We start from the raw sequence: 18,051 nt of genomic DNA, 5'->3' as shown, positions 1-18,051 counted from the left end.
GCTTTTTGAAGACAGTGGAAGAGTTGTGTTGATAAGAAGCCAGCCAGCCAGCCAATCAACTTGGTTTGAACTTGAACTGCTGGAAAGGAAGGAAGAAATCGGTTTGGAATGCGCTGTTGGAGAGTAAGTAGCTAATTGAGCTGCGACGTTGTGGTAGTATAGGTTCTTGAGGTCGAGCTCGAGTTCGGTCGGCTTATTTGAGAGGGTTTCTTTCTAATATGAAGGATATAATTTCATTTGTACATGTATTCTAATAAGAGCCACTGCAGTTGGCTGGTTAGAGGATATCATAACTGAGGATAGTTGTAGAAGGAAAAAGAATGTTTCGAGTTATTACTATGAAACAAATACTCGAGGCGAAATTACGAATCTGCTTGTGTTTTCAAGAGATCAAATGGCTATTTCAACTCTCTTAATTACAAGTGACCGAAGACTATATAGTACACTTCGATACGTACAAATACTTGTCGATGGTAATTACAGTATGTTTTGAAGTTGTTTAAACGGCAACTGGTGTAGATGCTGAAGAAGGAACAACTCTGTTTTCGACCGGGATTTCTACGAATTCCGAGAGAATAGCCCGAAATTCGTCTCCTGATATTGTTTCCTTCTCAAGTAGGACTTCAACAAGCTTGTCAATGGCCTCGCGGTTGTTCCTAATGTGAGCCAATGCAATTTCGTAAGCTCCATCGGATATTCTTTTGATGGCTGCATCGATGTCCTCGGCAAGCTTTTCGGACATGGAGTTCCTAGCCATCATTCTCATTATAACATCACCACTTTGAGCAGAGTCCATAAGAGACCATGGACCTATTTCAGACATCCCAAATGTGACAACCATCTGCAAACAAACCAACAAGCAAAGCAGACAGGATTCAGAAATGGATTGAAGAAAATGACCATAGGAACTCAAAAATGATGAATTGTGTTGAGAACTTGCCTGTTTGGCCAAACCAGTGATCTGTTGCAGGTCACCTGCTGCACCTGTTGTCACCTCAGGCTCACCGAAGATTACTTCCTCGGCAGCCCTGCCGCCTAATCCGCCCACAATTCTAGCAAAGAGTTGTTGCTTCGAGATCAAGGTTGGATCGTCGGAAGGAATAAACCACGTAAGACCGCGCGCCTGACCACGTGGAACTAAGGTCACCTTCTGAACAGGGTCATGTCCTGGAGTCAAAGTACTGCATGGAAGAAGTGATAAAACATGTTAAGCCTTGACTAGAACTCTGGAAAGGCTTGTACAAATCACATGGCATTGTAAGGCTAATCCTCACGGTTTGAAATATTTCTTTGGATCAAAATAGTGCAACATCTTGAATTCAGGCAGATAATTTAAATGAAAGAGCACAATCGATTAGATCAAGGTAAGGATTATGCAACGAACTCTGTCAAAAGCTGATTTTGTTATGCTATGATGATGTAACTAAATGCTAATTTTCACATAGAAATTATTACGCTGTAATAATGGTAGCGACTCTAGTAGTAATCTAGGGTCGTTACAGTTATCAAAACGATGAAACGGATAACTTACCCACAAATGGCATGTCCGACTTCATGGTATGCCACGAGGCTTTTGCTCTTCCCGTCAGTCATTACAGTTCCTTCCATACCAGCCACAATCCGATCGATTGAATCATCAATCTCTTTAGTTGAAATGGCAGCCTTACCACGGCGTCCAGCCAATATGGCAGCCTCATTCAAGAGGTTTGCAAGATCAGCCCCACTAAAACCAGGCGTTCTCATGGCTACAACGTCGAGGCTAACATCACCATCGAACTTCTTGTTACTAGCATGAACCTTTAAAATTTCTGTCCTCCCCTTTATGTCAGGGACGTCAACACTTACCTGCATGCATTAGAGTACCATATTCAAGTTTTTTTTTCCCCTCTAATAAGTACTAACTCAAACATGAACTTCAACAATGGAATGATTATTACCTGTCGGTCGAAACGTCCAGGCCTCAATAAGGCGGAGTCGAGAATGTCTGCTCTGTTCGTGGCAGCAACTACAATAATGCCAGTGTTTCCCTCAAACCCATCCATTTCAGTTAGAAGCTGGTTAAGTGTTTGTTCTCGTTCATCATTCCCACCACCAATTCCAGTGCCTCTTTGACGTCCAACAGCATCAATTTCATCAACAAATACAATACAAGGTGCATTTTCCTTGGCCTTTTTGAAGAGATCACGAACTCGAGAAGCACCGATACCAACAAACATCTCAACGAACTCAGAACCTGAAATGGAGAAAAATGGGACTCCTGCTTCACCAGCAATAGCCTTGGCTAGCAAGGTCTTTCCAGTTCCTGGAGGACCAACGAGAAGAACACCTTTGGGAATGCGAGCTCCAACAGCAGTGAACCTCTCGGGCTTCTTTAGAAACTCCACCACCTCCATGAAATCCTGCTTGGCTTCATCTACTCCAGCAACATCATCAAAAGTCACACCAGTATTTGGTTCCATTTGGAATTTTGCCTTGGATTGACCAAAAGCAAGAGGGAATCCAGGCCCACCAGGACCTCCCAACCCTCCAGATGAACGCCTTGATAGAAGGAATAGCCCTCCAATCAAGATAAGTGGGAAAGCTAAATTCCCAATTAAGTTGAATAACAGAGAGCCTGAATCCTCTTGAGCATTATGTGCAGCAAAGTCAATATTCTTCTCCCTAAACTTCTGAAGAAGCTCCTGGCTGAGACCTGGAAGCTGTACACGAACACGCTGCACCCGGTTGCCCAATTCGGGGGAGACAGCCTCGACAATTGCTATAGTTCCATTTTCAAATAGATCTACTTTCTTCACTCTATCCTTGTCCAGATATTCCAAGAACCTAGAATAAGACATCCTAGATGAAGATACCCCTTGGTCATCAGCATTGGCCCTCCCACTTCCCAATAAAACGGATGAACCAACTCCAACATTTCCAAGCAATAACTTTAGAAAATCTCTCCTTCCTTCATTCTGCTTTGATTCCAGGGATGCCTTTACCACACCAGCTTTAGCCGTTTTACCAAATGATTGAAGGCTTGTAGAAGGGACTAATCGCCTGCTATATAAAAACTTGCGCAGATTTGATTTGGAACAGTGGGAGGGCATACCATTCCCCACAAGACATGCAGATGCAGAAGAGGCAGCCATATCTGGAAAACAAAGAAGTTTGATTAAAACTTCCCAAAAAGGTTTAAAGCATCACATACTCTATAGCTCGTGCCTATTTCTCCACATTGAGCCATACAAATCTCAGACAATTAATGAGTTTAACAATAAAATCGTCTCTCCAGTGCTAATATCTAATCCATTAAAACGAAGTAGAAAGTTTGTTCATGAAATATGACGATTCAATCATGACAGAACTAGAAACAGCTAAAATCGCGACTCCACCTTCAAGCTATTATTTCTAGATCAAAAGAGTAACATAGAACCAAACGTTTCAAGCACGGTACTAATATATAGCAACCATAACTTCGAATTCGAATAAAAAACACTCACAGTAGTCACTATTTCGGTCAATACAACGATTTCAAGGTGAAATTCCAGAAATTAAATTGGAAAATTGCTTCAGTAACTGTTAACCACCAACCAGGCGCCGATACAAATCACAAAAACCTTCACATCGAGAGAGAACACAGGAAAACCATTGAAAAACGAAACTAAAGAGGAACTTACCTTACAACTCTTCACAGAGCAGGAGTTCCGGAAAGAGGAAAAGTAGCGAAATGGTATGAGTGAATCAATGTAATGGCGGAGACTAGAGAGGATTCTACGACTGGGATCCGACGCCGGAGCTCTTAAAGAGGACGGATGTGGTTTAAGAAATGAATACGTGGTCTTATCTCTGTGGTTGCTTTGTCGCCGTTTCTTGCCGATATTTTTTTTGGGTTTTTTCCCTTTTCCTATTGAAGAAAAAATCTCGAACCGTGATTTAAAAAAATAGAATATAATTATTAAATTTAAATCTCCAACCGTGACTTGGCAAAGGTTGTGAATTTTTAAATTTAAAAAAATGCTTTATAAATATAATATTTTTCAAAATTTTATTAAAAGCCATTAAAAAATAAAAAATTCAAATACTCTTATAATTATTTTACCTTAATCACTTGATATGCACCATTTTTGTTAAATAATTTATGAAATTTTTTCATAAATTTTATAATTTAAGGAAAAAAAAAAAAAAACACATAGTCAAGACATATATAATCAATCAAAAGATTAAAAAATTCGAATCTTGATCGGAAAGTGTGCCTATAACGAGCTGAGATATTATAATAAAACTAGATTTGATGATTAAAAACGTGTTTAAGAGTAATTCTAATTATCACGTTAAAAATTACTTTAAAATATATTTTTAATAATTTTTAACATAAAAAACCTATTTTTTTTACCCATGAAGAAAAAGTAGCCTAAACCTAAACTTTTGGGACGTTTATTTTACTCATTTGATGGGTGAAGTTCAACAAACTTGAACATCATTCGTCTATGAATTTCGTGATATTAAAATGGAAACGAGCTTAATAAAAAATGTTTTTGTAGGCAAATTCTTATACAAATAATAACTAATAATATCATTTAAGAAAATGAAATAAAATTAAGGGGAAAAAAATTTCGCAAGATTTTAAAATGGGAGGAAAAATAATTTGGAAATTTGGCGCCAAGGATTTTATTTTAATATATAATGATTCATGATCAGCACATTCTAGCAAAGAATTATACTGCCAAGATCAAGTAGAAGCTTAATCGATCGAAAACGCCATCGGCGAGAGGAGCATTCATGGTCACATCGAGCTCACACGTCGAGTTATTTCATGTTCAAAGAGCAACAATAATTTTTGGAGATTGTATTTCATCAATCCTTGAAATTTTTTTTGGCATTTATCATGTTGATTTCAGAGGAAATTCGAGATGGCGCCTCATTCTCCCCACAATCCGGTCAGATTTCGCAGCATCAGAGAATCTTCCATGGCTCGTATTAAGTACACGAGCTCGTCGTCGACTAGGTTACTACCCGACGCAATCGATGCAGTGTTGTTGGACGAAGCTTCTCTTCGCACTGTTCGTTCGAACAAGGTGAATCTGCAATTCGGACATTGGCCATGGCTCTTCACCCATGGCACTATGCATTCTTCGTGAAACATATGGTTGCAGGGCGTCGTCATCACTTCCTCTTTCGGCTGGAAATCTTCAAGGCAAACGGCGCATCTCTTGCCGTCTTCATCATTTTCACCGTTTCTCCTTTCATTGTAATTTCTCCTGTTATTCTCTCTGTAATAGAAGCTTATTCTCCTACTTGCGTTGTTTGGAGGATCATAGACTTTTTTCTTGAGCTTATTCAGCGCCATATTTTGTTCTTCAGATGTTAGCGTGGAGTTTCCTTCGGATCTTGGAGTTGGCCTGTACAGTTCTGCCGGTCTTGAGCTGGCCTCGATCTGCCTCGGTCTGGAGTGGGTAATGATTCTGACTATGGCTGGTGGATCTTCTAGCTGACTGAAAATTTCTCAAAAAGTGAATGAATCACATCAACACACTATGGAGGATATGGATTTTACTTGCAGGATATGAGAGCAATGTAAGTATATTTTCTCTGAAATTAACTGATATTCTCAAGAATTTCGATGTTGGTCATGACAAAATTTGAATGCTGTGCTATATATTATAAGCAATTCAATCAAATGAATGAGAATGACATTATTCGTTTTCCCTGCAACTTGTAAATAGAGATTATTGGTGAACAAATTTATGCCTAATGCGTTAAGAGTGTTGAATCTTGTTGAACTCCCTTGTGTAAAAGAATCTCCAACGAAACAGTCTCCAGCTGAGGAGGAACTGGAGCTCAGTCACATTTCTGACACTTCATAATTTGCATGATTTGTTTCCTCAATTTCTTCCATTAGTGAAATTCATGTACTTCTGAATGCTCTGTCAAGTTATCTTACTGAGTTAGATACTAGTTCATGTTATTTTCAGGCAATATACCACAAACTTTGCTTGGCCTCTAATTCTTTAATTTCACATCATATGAAATGAATCTGCAATATCAGTTTCTTCGGATTGCATATAATTCAGTGCAAAACACCAAACAACACCTAACAAAATCTACTAAGTTTTTGAGTTATCTGATTACCCGACAATTTCTAACAATCTTGCAATCATTGCTCCCCCGGTAGGCCGCCATGGAATTGGATCTAGCTCCCTAGTAGGCCGAGATGGAACTGGATCTATCCCCCTAGTAGGCCGCGATGGAATTGGCTCTGTATCTCTAGATGAATTCTGAAAGCACATGAACAATGAGGTATACGATTGTTACAATCTCTTTAGCTTCTTTCCTACTAACACATTTCTGAGAAAAACTAGGTGAACTATTCATATGGAATTTGATTTGATTTACATGTGTTCTTTTTACCGCCTGCAAATAATATTATAGGATAATAGTTCATTGCAAAACAAAAGAATTATTAACCTGCTGACCTGAAATGGTTGAGGGTGTGGCGATGTGGAGCTCATACGGTTTGAATCATTTGTGTTATATCTCTGGCGATCATATTCCCTTCTAGCCCGCCATAGTCCTGGAGGAAAATTAGTAGAACGTCTGCTCATTTTGCAGAAGTTTCGTCTTTAATCTCTTAGATATCAAGTTGTTGGTTTCGAGTGTTTGGGATTTTATAGCTCCTTCACTGCTTGAAGATGGATAATTAATCCAAGTGAGAATATATATTCCTCCTTGCCATCATCGTTTATCCGTCCTTTTTCTTTTTTTGTGCTTGGTTATCGTATTCCCACGTAAATGACTTTAAGTTTGATTCCCACTCCACTATAGATTTGCTTGCTTTCCCAGATAGAGGTGCTTGAAGATTTTAAATTAGGGGGAAAATATTCGTTTTGGAATTAGAGAAAGGAATCTTGTTCTGTGGAACCTTCATTTTCATTGCTGATTTTACACATTAAGATTGTTGGATGTTTACATTCCAAAGATGAATTCAAGTCTTTGCTTCAGCCATAGAACCTCTCTCTCTCCTTTGTTGAGTAGTAATCAACCAGACAAGTAGCCATCTTTTTAGAAGCATTCTAATGGAAAGTTCGTTATCCTTGGCTCTGCAACGTCGAAGGTGGGACTCTCTTGGAGTGATTCTATAAACTTTATTCCACAACTTAGCATACAAATATGTCCAGTTTTTTGGTTCATTTGCTTTCAAGCAAAAACGTCTCTTTGCTCCATTGAAACCTACACATCCCTTTTCATTATTTTGATCTGACTTCCTAAAAAAACAAACGATGGAGATGAGGTTGGCAAACATGGAATTTGGCTTCAGTTTGGATCAAATCCTTAGTTTCGGAGTGTAAGAGTCCAAACTCACAGTCACTCGGGCCCTTGTTCATCGACTACGCCTTTTCTTTTAATATTGCCTCCTCCGTCACTCGGGACCAACAAGGGGTAGTACAGGAATATTCACCTGTTGTCCATCGACTATGCCTTTTGACCTAATCTCGGGCCCTTGTTCATCTTTTGTAGAATCTTGCGGAGGAACCGTTAGGTTTTTGAGGCATTGGATTCTCACCAATGTTTGTGTTACTCAAGCCGACATTCTCGCTTCCACTTTGTCCACCACTACTTGCGCGGGTGCTTCCCTCTAAGGTGGAACGTTCCTTTACCGATGCAATTTTACGTCCCATAGTTTCGATAGATCGTTTAGCCCCATTCATCTTTGACGCTAGAGTGTTCGATCAGTGAACTATTACACACTCTTTCAAGCGTGGCAGCATAGGCAAACCTCCTGGTTGTCTCTGGCAAACCTCCAAGATCTTGAGGAAACTGGCAAACCTCCTGGCTGCTTCTTCTAGATATTACTACTACTTTGGGTTTTCTCTCTCGGCTTTCTTCTTAAGGTTTTAAAACGTGTCTATTAGGAAGAGGTTTCCACACTTAATAAGGAATACTTCGTTCCCCTCTCTAATCGATGTGGGACAATTACTCCATGAAGACTCGCTTTCGCTACAATCTTGCTGCTGTGTCTCACATGCGGCTTTACTTTGTCAGTTTACCATTTGGATGCCTTTGGCAGAAAGCTTTAAGCCTCCCATCAAAATTGTCCAGAGATGCAATATCTTACTTGAATACACTTTCCTTTTCACTGCACCAAGAAAAACAAATAGTTTATGATGTAGGAACTCTCGAGACTTGTAATTTTGGATCAAATTTTGTTGTTGGTTGATAGATATTTAGCACATTTTATGTACTTAATCAGTAATTTTATTCCTTGCTCTAACAGACCTGCCATTTGAAATTTTATCTCTTAGCTTTGCTAAAGGTAAGGGACTTATAAAAATGTTGAATCAAATTCTAGTTCAATGAAATAATGATTATATATGAATAATTAATTCATTGAATGAAAAAAAAAAAAAACAAAAATTTGATGAAATTCCATTCCTTTTTATACATAACCACTTTATTGTTGTTTTGCAGCTAATTTCATATCTGGATAGTATTTATTTCTTCCATGTTCATCATGACGATCTAAATATGACAAGAATTCTCGATTAAGTAAGAAGTATTAGAAGTATGTTTAAATTATTTTTTATTATGAAAGGTAAATTTAAATTTAAAATATTTGGTGTGTTTAGGTATGTACTAGCTCGTCTGATTTTGGAGGCAGTACAGGAGGGTTTTTTTTTGTCGTAACTCGTGTCTACATCTGCAGCTTCTCTTCCTATCTTAACAGAGTAAATATATTTCAAGAACTTCCCTCATTTTCCTCATCTTATTCCTCTTAAGAAACGATTGTTTTGAAATGATTATCCATAAGTGGCCAGATGTCCCAACCATGGAGCTGAAATATGGAATGGAATGTGCAGGTTTCAATGAAGCCCACAAGTGACCCTCAAATTACGGGCTATTCTATTCTATTATATCGAGATTTGTGACTTCTGCTGGCCACGTGACCCATCATGACAGACATGTGACATCTCTATCGGTTTCGTATCAAAATCAGCTTAGCTTAGCTGAATTCAATCTGAACAAAGGCTGTGAATGGGGCAACGGGTGGCGCCTAATAATGCCCACTTGTAGCCCTCTACACCTAACTTGGCGCAGCAACCCTTTGCAGAAATGACCTGTAAGTCCTCCTGCCTCTTTTTAGCTTTATATTTTTACCTACAAAATTAATTATTACCACAAAAAAAAACCCCTAAAATTTCATTAATTATTATATTAGGATTTTAAATATTTTAATTACAACAATTTCAAAAGGTATGTTGTGTTAGACGAACACGACTCTCCACAATGGTATGATATTGTCCACTTTGAGCATAAGTTCTCATGGCTTTACTTTGGGCTTCCCAAAAGGCCTCATACCAATAGAGTTAGTATTTCTCACTTATAAACCCATGATCATTCCCTAAATTAACCGATGTGAGACTTTCATCATCCAACATGTTGAACATTGGAACCTACACAAGTATTAACTCTATCATTCATGAGTAGCGTTTGCATGTTTAATCCCAAAATTTGATACCCTTTTACTCAAATTTCATGTTTAATAAAATACTTTAATATTAAAATACAAAGTGTATAAAAACAGGCTTCAGGCAGTACAAATAGGCTTGGTCTACACTTTTACTAGAAGCTTTCCAAATTATTATTTTAAAAAAAAAAAAAAATTGCATGTGAAATTAATTAATTAATTAATCAATTATTAATAAAAAAAATTAAAGAGAATCTGGGCAATTTCCATGTAGTTTCGAAGTAATAAGAAGCCGTCACCTTCGTATAATCCCCACGATGTCCCACACGTTTACGCAAAAATATAAACCAATAAAATATAATTTTATTTTCTATGATTTAAATTTAATTTATTATATATCAAAATTAATTTGTATATTTTTTATAAAGACTAAAATTAACTTTTACTATGCTAATTGTCACTCTATAGTTTTAAGAATATATTCTAATGGTATCGTTTAAATTATAATAATTATTATTATTATATAATTCATTTAAATCAAAATTAACTTTAAATTAGCTGAAGGGATCAATTTTAATTTTATTGAAAATATTATAATTAAATTTACAAATTGAATTGAAACCAAATGGACTTAATATAGTATTGGCCTAAAAAAAGGGTGAGTGAGATAACAAAAAACGAAGGACAAAAGAATATATAAAAGAAAAAGAAATGGAAAATAAAACAAATAAATAAATGGAAACACAGACGTAATTAGGTGATTGCACCGAAAGAAATAAAAAAAAAACCCGTACGACACGGCTCATTCTTAAAGACGCGTAAAGAGGAAAGGTGGACACGTGGTAGCATTTTAATGGTTGGTGTGGATACTGTTTACGTACTGTCGGTCTAACCGGCATTTCCCCAGAGAGAGAGAGAACAAAGAAGAGCGTGGTGACAGTTCCATTAATGGCGCGTGGGGACCACGTTCTTAGATTCGTTTCCTATTTTATTAAAACCAATTTTGGACTATTTACTTTTTAAGTATTTATTTCGAGGGTTGTTGAGACTTTGCCCATGTCTCATGTCCCACCCAAGACTTTTATCTTTTTCTTTTTATTATGATTTCATTTATAAAAATAAAATTTAGGTCTCAGAGTAATTTTATAATTGGTCTTTATTTCTCTAAATTATTGACTAATTTTTTTGCCCACTTTTACCAAATTGATCAGGTGATTTTGAACATGTTTGTAGTAAATATAAGTAAGTGTTATTATAACAATCACATGAAGTTCAATAATTAAAAATGTTTTAGGAGAAGTCAATATAACAAATAATGTTTTAAAATTCAATAAAGTAAACGTAAATTAGAAGAGATTAGACATCAAAATATGGAGCGTGTAGTAGACGCTCTAAAGAAGAGCGTGAAAGTGGAGGGCCCAAAGTAAATGGCGTAATAACGGCTCGTAAGACGATAGTCGGAAGTCGGCAGGAAAAAAACATTAAATGAAACCTGCAGCTGCAAAGCAACCAGTCTAGGAATTTCCGCGTGCCACGTCACTCTTACTCCCTAATAATACATTTATTTGTAATAATAATAATAATAATAAAACTCGACATTACGTTTACATTATCCTCTTTCCTCTTTTTATGTCTTCTCGTCCTTTTCTCGTGGCTTGGGCGGCGTCCCCTCCCCTCAGTCAACCCTCCCGTTGACCCTCAACAAGAATTTTTCTCCTTTTTTTATTTTTTTTTATTTTTTTTTATTTTTTGTGAATATCCAACCATCATTGAGCTTTAAATTAGTTTTTGTTATGGTTTTTAAGGAAGTTGAAAATTAAAAAGGGTTTGATAATTTTTTAATTTTGAAATTGTTCTTTTTAGATCTAAACAATAATTTTTTTTAGCATTTTAAAAGTTCAAAATATATTTTTAAAACTAGATAAATAAATAAAAATATTTTTTAAAAAATAGTTCGTGGTACCCTTTAAAAAACATTAAAAAAAACAATAAAAGTTAACAAAACAATTCCAATAATTTTATTAAAAAAAAAAAGACAAAGATCTCATAAAAAAAAATAGCAATAAACTCAAAAATATTAAAAATTAGAAAAAATAACCCTAAAAATCAGTTGGAAAAACAAAATTAGTATTTTTACCACTTTATTTTATTTTTAAATACCACCTTAAATTTCACCAAACATTTGCTTCACTTATATCTTGTAGCTTCCTTTTTAAAATAAAATAAATAAAATAAAAACTGATCCATCTCCGGGCCCACCTCCCATCCGGTTCCCGGTACTATAAAAAAACTCTTCCACCGCACCGAATATTACCCCGAAATCAGTTCAATTAGAAACATCCTACTCAGATCCGTCAACCACTCTCCGTCGCAAGAACACCAAATTAATTCCTTCAACCGCCATGGTTTCCAAAGAGAAATCCACCGCCAAAAAGCTTCCTCCTCTCTGCAACACCAACAACAATGCCAGAGAACTCCATTTCCGAGGCGTTCGTAAGAGGCCTTGGGGCCGATACGCCGCCGAGATCCGAGATCCTGGCAAGAAGAGCCGCGTTTGGCTCGGAACCTTCGATACGGCAGAGGAGGCGGCGTATGCTTACGATAACGCCGCGCGCCAGTTCCGCGGCGCAAAAGCTAAAACCAATTTCCCTCTACCTGATGAGTTGATCGACGTTTCTCCTCGCAAGATCAGCCAAAGCCCTAGCCCTAGCAGCACCGTCGAATCCTCTTCCTCCTCCAGCCAAGAAAAAACTCCCTCACCGGAGATCGTCCGTAGCTACGGCGTCGCACGAACTTTTCCGTTCATTCAGCCGCAGTTTTTGCATCAAGTCGGCGGAGGCGGTAGCGCTCGTCCTGTTTTGTTCATGGATGCTTTTGTTCGACCTGAGTTTGTTGCTCAGGGCTATCCTATTCGGTACGATTCGGCAAGGTTCGCCGGCGAGATCCAGACCAAATCGGATTCATTGTCCGTGGTTGACTGCCGGCCGGCGAAGGAAATTCTCAATCTCGATCTTAATCTCGCTCCGCCCGTGGATGCTTGATTTCTCCGCTAATTTTGTCCTTTTTGTTTTGGATTTTTTAAAAAAAAAAAAAATTAATTTAGTTAGATCTTTAGAAATAGAACAAAAAAATTAACGTACTGTAAAGAAAAATGAAAAATAAAAAATAGGGTTTTTTTTCTTTTAATTTTATTTTGGTGGCAGCTTGTGGGAGATCTAAGTTTTAATCCAACGGCTGTATCTCGTTAAGTTCTGTTTGTTATAATGCTCTGAGAAGACTGTATAGCCTTCAATTATATAAAGCTTCAACTAATCCAAAATTATTCCCCTTAATCCTATTCTAATTCTGCATTTATGTTTTTAATTTTTAAATGTATATATTTATATATGGAGAGGGTGAGAATTTACGCGATTTTCGGCTCTTTTACGGGGTTGACTGACACGTGTGGGTTCGGCCAAGGTCTGTAAAGAAAAAATAAAAAATAATTAAAATAATGGTTACGTGGTGAATTTTGAATTTGGGGCAGTACAGGGAATAGAGTAGAATAAGTGTGAGAAGAGACCGAAACGGCAATTTAACACAAATTTAATTTAAATGGGTCCACATAAGGAATTCCGCGTTGGACGGCACGTGTACTTTTCTCGTGTTTGTGCCGTCCCAATTAATTATTTCTCTTTTAAAAAAGTCTTGTGGTTTCCAAGTAAGCGACGAGAAATTGTGGAGGCGGGAGAGATGGGAGACAGTGGTGGGCCCCACCGGTGAGAATGAAACGCCAAACCACCTCTTGAGACACTGCCGTGAGGTGGCGGTTCCAGCTGGTGGGACCGCTCATTATCTGCCGTCGCCGGAATCTGCGGAGATGATTCCGTTCCCTCCTCCTTTATTTTATTTAGGATTAAAAATTGATAAAAACATAATTTTGTAATTAATCTCAACAATAAAATCTAAAAATATTCTTAAACTTAAAAATGAGTAAATGTACTTTGAAATAAAGATAAAGTTTGGAGCACTTTTTTTTTAATAATATAACTTTATTTATTTATTACAATTTTTTTTTCCTTTCTGTTATTGGAAACACGTAGCCATAGGGATGCATGCATGATGAAAAAATGGACTTTGTTGGCACCATCAGATCTCTGCATCGAACCAATATTTTGTTTTTTTTTTTCCCTTTATGGCAAATTCGGCTATTGCAAAATTACACTTCTGCCCCTGTCCGAAAAAGAAACAACCCATGTATTGAATTAAGAGTTTAATTACAATAGTATAATTACATGTACTTCATGCATTTTATCATCTATAAAACTTTGTCCTCAAAGGTAAATTCACTTTTTCATAATTTATTACAATGATTTTCATGTTCTTAATAAAATAATTTTAAAATTTAATTGAAATGATTTTAAGTAATAATAATAATAATAATAATAACATACCCGTTATTGATATAGATAGAAATTCAAATTTTTTAAACTTGTTTGGTTGACAAAGGATAGCATTATTATTTAAACGTGGTTTCAATTTATTCTTATTTCAGGGGTAAAAAAAAAATAATTTGTGTAGTACAAAAATAAAGTAAAATCAAGAAATAAATAACTCTGTTTTTTGTTTTTTGTTTTTTTTATTTTTATTATTATTAAAGGAAAAAGATTATTGAGTGGGTGAAGCGTATCGGGGTTGCGTAAAGTCGTTAAAGCATCCACGATTATAAGGGAGACCAGTTGGGTACGGAACGTTAAGCGTTACGTCCTTAATTTATTGATTTTTTTTATTTATAAATAATTCAATTATATTATTCAAAATTAAACTTTATTACATTTTAGAAAATTATCAAATTATTTATATCCGACCTATAAATGGAAAGAAATAAATCATTTTTTGGATTATTGGGCCAATCGCAGGGTACCGAACATGGCCCATTTTTTCATGTTCTTATGGTGGGATGGCCTTTTAGTTGGATAATTTACTCTTTTTTTTTTTTAATATAAAACATATAAAGATATTATAATATATTTATATTTTTAATGATTTAGATAATTGAATGTGTTTGAAATTTGAATTATATGATTAAAAATTTGAAATATTTTTAATTAGATAGCTTAATATGATTTTTTTGCTTTTTATTATGAGCTTTGAGAATATATATATATTTTTTTAATTTTATATATTTAAATATTATATTTTTTAATTTTAATTATACGTAAATAATTGTTTGTATTATTATTATTAGAAAGAGTAAATATTAAAACAAATGAAGTTTTTTTTTACAATTATACCCGAGTTTTTATTTAATAAATTTGACATTTTTTTTTTAAATTTAATCATAGCTGAAGGTAGAAAATTCAAGCGCGTATGTTGAGTTAGATATTCTTTTAATCAGATTGGTGACTCGAGCAACTGGAATAGAGTTCACAGTTCAACGAAACCTAACACTTTATTTTTGAGTTAGGTTAGGTTGTCGGGTTATTTTTTTTAAATTATTTAAAGAAGTATAGTTATCTACCGTGTATACTATGTTAATAACTAAAATTTTATAAAGTTCAAATATCACAGGTAACAACGTATTACTATCATTTGTTACAAATGGTAAATATTATTATTTTTCATAACAATCTTAAAAATAAAGTTGCGTCGAGTTGGATCGTAACCCTATTGTCGAATAGTTTTGGTTGACCTGTCGAAAAAAAATGTCGACCCCCAAAAATTCAATCCAGTCCAAATCGAAAAAAATCGAACCAACATTTGAGGGAATAGAGAGTGTAATACAAATTTTATAAATTAGGCGGATGTTTATAAGAATTCTGATCGGAGTAGAAAATTGGCCACTTTTTGCAAATAAAACGTTGAGAAGGGCATTTTGGTAAATAAAGTGTTGAGAATTAAAACACAAAGGAAAGTCGTGGGCAATCCATTCCAAAGTGGAAGCGCGAAGGAACAAAGGAAGGACAGAGAATCTGCGCGATCATCTAAGATCGGCGTTCGTCTCATCTCTACCGTTAAATTTTTCTGATACGGGGCGATAAGAAAATCCAACGGTGTGTCATCCGCGCGTACCGTTCTCCGAGGTACACGATATGTAGAATGCACATTTCAATGTTCATTTTGAGCTGCCATGGACGTTCTTCAATCTCAGAGTGGTTAGAGAGAGAGAGAGAGAGAGAGAGATTGACGCGGGGACTAGAAGAACTGGATGCATAAGAATCAAGTGATCTTCAACACATGGCGATTGAGGTACGATTCACGTTATTTCTTCTTATGAATCCGTATTCGAGTCTGCTGGTTTCTTTTTCCTTCAAATTATTTTCAATTTTGGATCGATTTTTTACACATTATTGTCATCATTTCTTTATATCAGTGCGTCTACGATGTTAGATTCGTTTACTGGAATTGGCTATAGCATAATATACCCGTAGTCGAGGATTCCATTCATGAATTCGTATCGTTTGATATTCAGAAATCTCCGTTATTAGGTAATCGGCGGTGGCGTTTCGCTGGTCGAGGTTTTTGATGAGTACTGTATTGTTTTTTAATCGACTCTGTTAGAAAACTGTAATGGCATTGATAAATTTCTGCTTGAAGAGAAATAACAAGGTTAATGGTTTAGAGAGTTGAACTTGCCGTTTGATCGAGGCAACGTTCATTAACTAAAAGTCATTTTCATCTCCATTAAAAAGATCGTTACGTAGTTTCTATTGGACAACTACTTAAACACATTGGTACTAAGTTTCTGTTAGATAACAAGTTAATGTCATCCATGAACTTGTTTGGCATAGATAGCCCATAGCAAGTTTGATTTGACTTTGCCGCTGTTTCTTTCTTTCTTTTTCTCTATCTTTTTCCTTTTTCTTTTTAAATTTATATCAAAATTCTTGCATAAATATACCAGGCTAGACAATCGTGATTATTCAGAGAGAAAGGGCAACAGAAATGTTGTCATTTGTTTCATATTTGCATAACTTTCTGTATGATCTTTCTATGGCATTTTAGGATTGACAGCTATATATGAAATTGAAATTGTACCCCCTCTCTCGCAGGATGTCAAATTCGTAAATTACTGCAGCAGAGCTTATCGACACAGATAAGGACAACATTGGACTTAAAAAGAAAATTGAATTTGATAGTGTTCTTCAAGATAAAACGATGAAGCGTTTCGTTTACATCAATGACGATGAACCATCAAATGATCTTTACTGCGATAATCGCATTTCGAACCGGAAATACACTTTATTGAACTTTCTCCCAAAAAATTTATGGGAACAGTTCAGGTAATTTTTCATTGTAGTAGTTCTTATTAGATCTTACCAAATTCTCTTTAGTTCCCGTAAAATTATATTCCAGATTTCATATGATTCTTGATCTCATTAGCTTATCTAATTGATTGAGAATAACAATGGATATTTCATTTTCTTACCTGATTGGCCCTAGCTTTCCTCTGTATACTTTTCTCTGGAGTTAACCTTATTACTATTTTGTCTTCTTTTGTCCATTTTTGAAAATCTTCTGTTTTTGTGTCTTAAAGTGGCTACTGCTGAGCTGTGTTGTCAAAACTAACAATATAGCAGTCTATATTTTTTGCAACTTTCTACTGTGAACAACCTGCTGATGTATTTTCCAGTTTTATATCATTTATACCTAGCTGGTAGATGCTCTTGAATTATACATGCATTTTCTCATTCCTAACAAGTTTTATTTTCCTTTGTTTTCAGACGCTTCATGAACCAATACTTTTTGTTAATTGCGTGCCTACAATTATGGCCACTTATAACTCCAGTAAACCCCGCCAGTACATGGGGTCCTCTTATCTTCATTTTTTCTGTGTCTGCAACAAAAGAGGCATGGGATGATTACAATAGATATTTATCAGACAAAAAAGCAAATGAGAAAGAAGTTTGGGTTGTGAGGCAGGGTACCAGAAAAATTGTAGGAATCTCTCTCAATATTTTGATTTAGCATGACTTCCTTTTCATATATAAAAAAGATCAAATTATTAATTTGTTGCATTTCTTCTAGTAGGCTGTTTGTTAATTAAATCTACTTCCTTCGAAGATCTTCAAATATATTTTTACATCATGTTAACTAGTAGTTGGATCTTTTATGGCGCTAATGAATAGCCAATTGATATATAACAGATTAAGGAATTAGGATTCTAGCATAGTTGTGGAGGTTACCGTCCTTTCTTTAATGTCAACTTTGTTGTATTCTCTTAGCTTCTTGGCTTTTACTTGTAGATTCAAGCACAAGATATTCATGTTGGTGATTTAGTATGGCTCAGGGAGAATGATGAAGTGCCTTCGGATCTTGTTTTGATTGGCACCTCCGATTCTCAAGGAATTTGCTATATAGAGGTTAGTATGGATGTTCATGTGTTTGCTGATTTGGATTACGTTTTTGATCACTTACCTTCTTTTCATATGGCTCTATAATGTGATCTAGAATCCATGTTTTTTTTTTGTTCATACCGTCTTATTAAATAAAAAAATAGTGGAATGTCAAGTCCACGTTATTAAAAGACAAAAGTTCTTATTCCTATTACGTATTACTCAAAAAAAAAAAAAAAAAAAAAAAAAAAAAAAAAAAAAAAAAAAAAAAAAAAAAAAAAAAAAAAAAAA

At 35.5% G+C, this 18,051-nt stretch overlaps 4 protein-coding genes and 1 long non-coding RNA gene across 5 annotated transcripts in view; 3 read left to right on the top strand and 2 right to left on the bottom strand.

The window, feature by feature from the left end:
- Positions 1 to 311: 311 nt before the first annotated feature.
- On the bottom strand, positions 312 to 3,841 carry LOC111486297 (ATP-dependent zinc metalloprotease FTSH 2, chloroplastic-like). The gene is made up of 5 exons (XM_023133363.1): positions 3,660 to 3,841; positions 1,938 to 3,133; positions 1,532 to 1,845; positions 941 to 1,181; positions 312 to 841 (listed from the first exon to the last, which is right to left on the bottom strand). The coding sequence occupies exons 2-5, from the start codon at positions 3,129 to 3,131 to the stop codon at positions 500 to 502; spliced, it is 2,091 nt and encodes a 696-aa protein (XP_022989131.1). The 5' UTR covers positions 3,132 to 3,133; positions 3,660 to 3,841; the 3' UTR covers positions 312 to 499.
- Positions 3,842 to 4,623: 782 nt separating this feature from the next.
- On the bottom strand, positions 4,624 to 6,676 carry LOC111486293 (E3 ubiquitin-protein ligase EL5). The gene is made up of 3 exons (XM_023133360.1): positions 6,456 to 6,676; positions 6,112 to 6,257; positions 4,624 to 5,474 (listed from the first exon to the last, which is right to left on the bottom strand). Exons 1-3 carry the CDS (start codon positions 6,582 to 6,584, stop codon positions 4,901 to 4,903), a joined length of 849 nt encoding a protein of 282 aa, XP_022989128.1. The 5' UTR covers positions 6,585 to 6,676; the 3' UTR covers positions 4,624 to 4,900.
- On the top strand, positions 6,190 to 9,198 carry LOC111486295. Its single transcript, XR_002718842.1, has 4 exons — positions 6,190 to 6,279; positions 8,449 to 8,526; positions 8,607 to 8,705; positions 8,838 to 9,198. It is a non-coding gene; the product is annotated as an uncharacterized LOC111486295 (long non-coding RNA).
- A 2,547-nt stretch (positions 9,199 to 11,745) lies between these two features.
- Positions 11,746 to 12,773, top strand: LOC111486294 (ethylene-responsive transcription factor 4-like). Its single transcript, XM_023133361.1, has one exon. The coding sequence runs from the start codon at positions 11,848 to 11,850 to the stop codon at positions 12,484 to 12,486; it is 639 nt and encodes a 212-aa protein (XP_022989129.1). The 5' UTR covers positions 11,746 to 11,847; the 3' UTR covers positions 12,487 to 12,773.
- A 2,643-nt stretch (positions 12,774 to 15,416) lies between these two features.
- Positions 15,417 to 18,051, top strand: part of LOC111486292 (phospholipid-transporting ATPase 2-like) — a 10,997-nt gene continuing 8,362 nt past the window's right edge. The window contains exons 1-4 of the mRNA XM_023133358.1: positions 15,417 to 15,673; positions 16,477 to 16,707; positions 17,149 to 17,362; positions 17,671 to 17,787. Coding sequence (XP_022989126.1) covers positions 16,583 to 16,707; positions 17,149 to 17,362; positions 17,671 to 17,787 — 456 coding nt within the window. The 5' untranslated portion in view covers positions 15,417 to 15,673; positions 16,477 to 16,582. The remainder of the gene's footprint in view (positions 15,674 to 16,476; positions 16,708 to 17,148; positions 17,363 to 17,670; positions 17,788 to 18,051) is intronic.

Source organism: Cucurbita maxima, unplaced genomic scaffold, assembly GCF_002738345.1.
Source record: "Cucurbita maxima cultivar Rimu unplaced genomic scaffold, Cmax_1.0 Cma_Scf00011, whole genome shotgun sequence".
NCBI lineage: Eukaryota > Viridiplantae > Streptophyta > Magnoliopsida > Cucurbitales > Cucurbitaceae > Cucurbita > Cucurbita maxima.
Note: the sequence above shows the minus strand (reverse complement) of the source record. Positions and strands in the feature narration are given on the sequence as shown.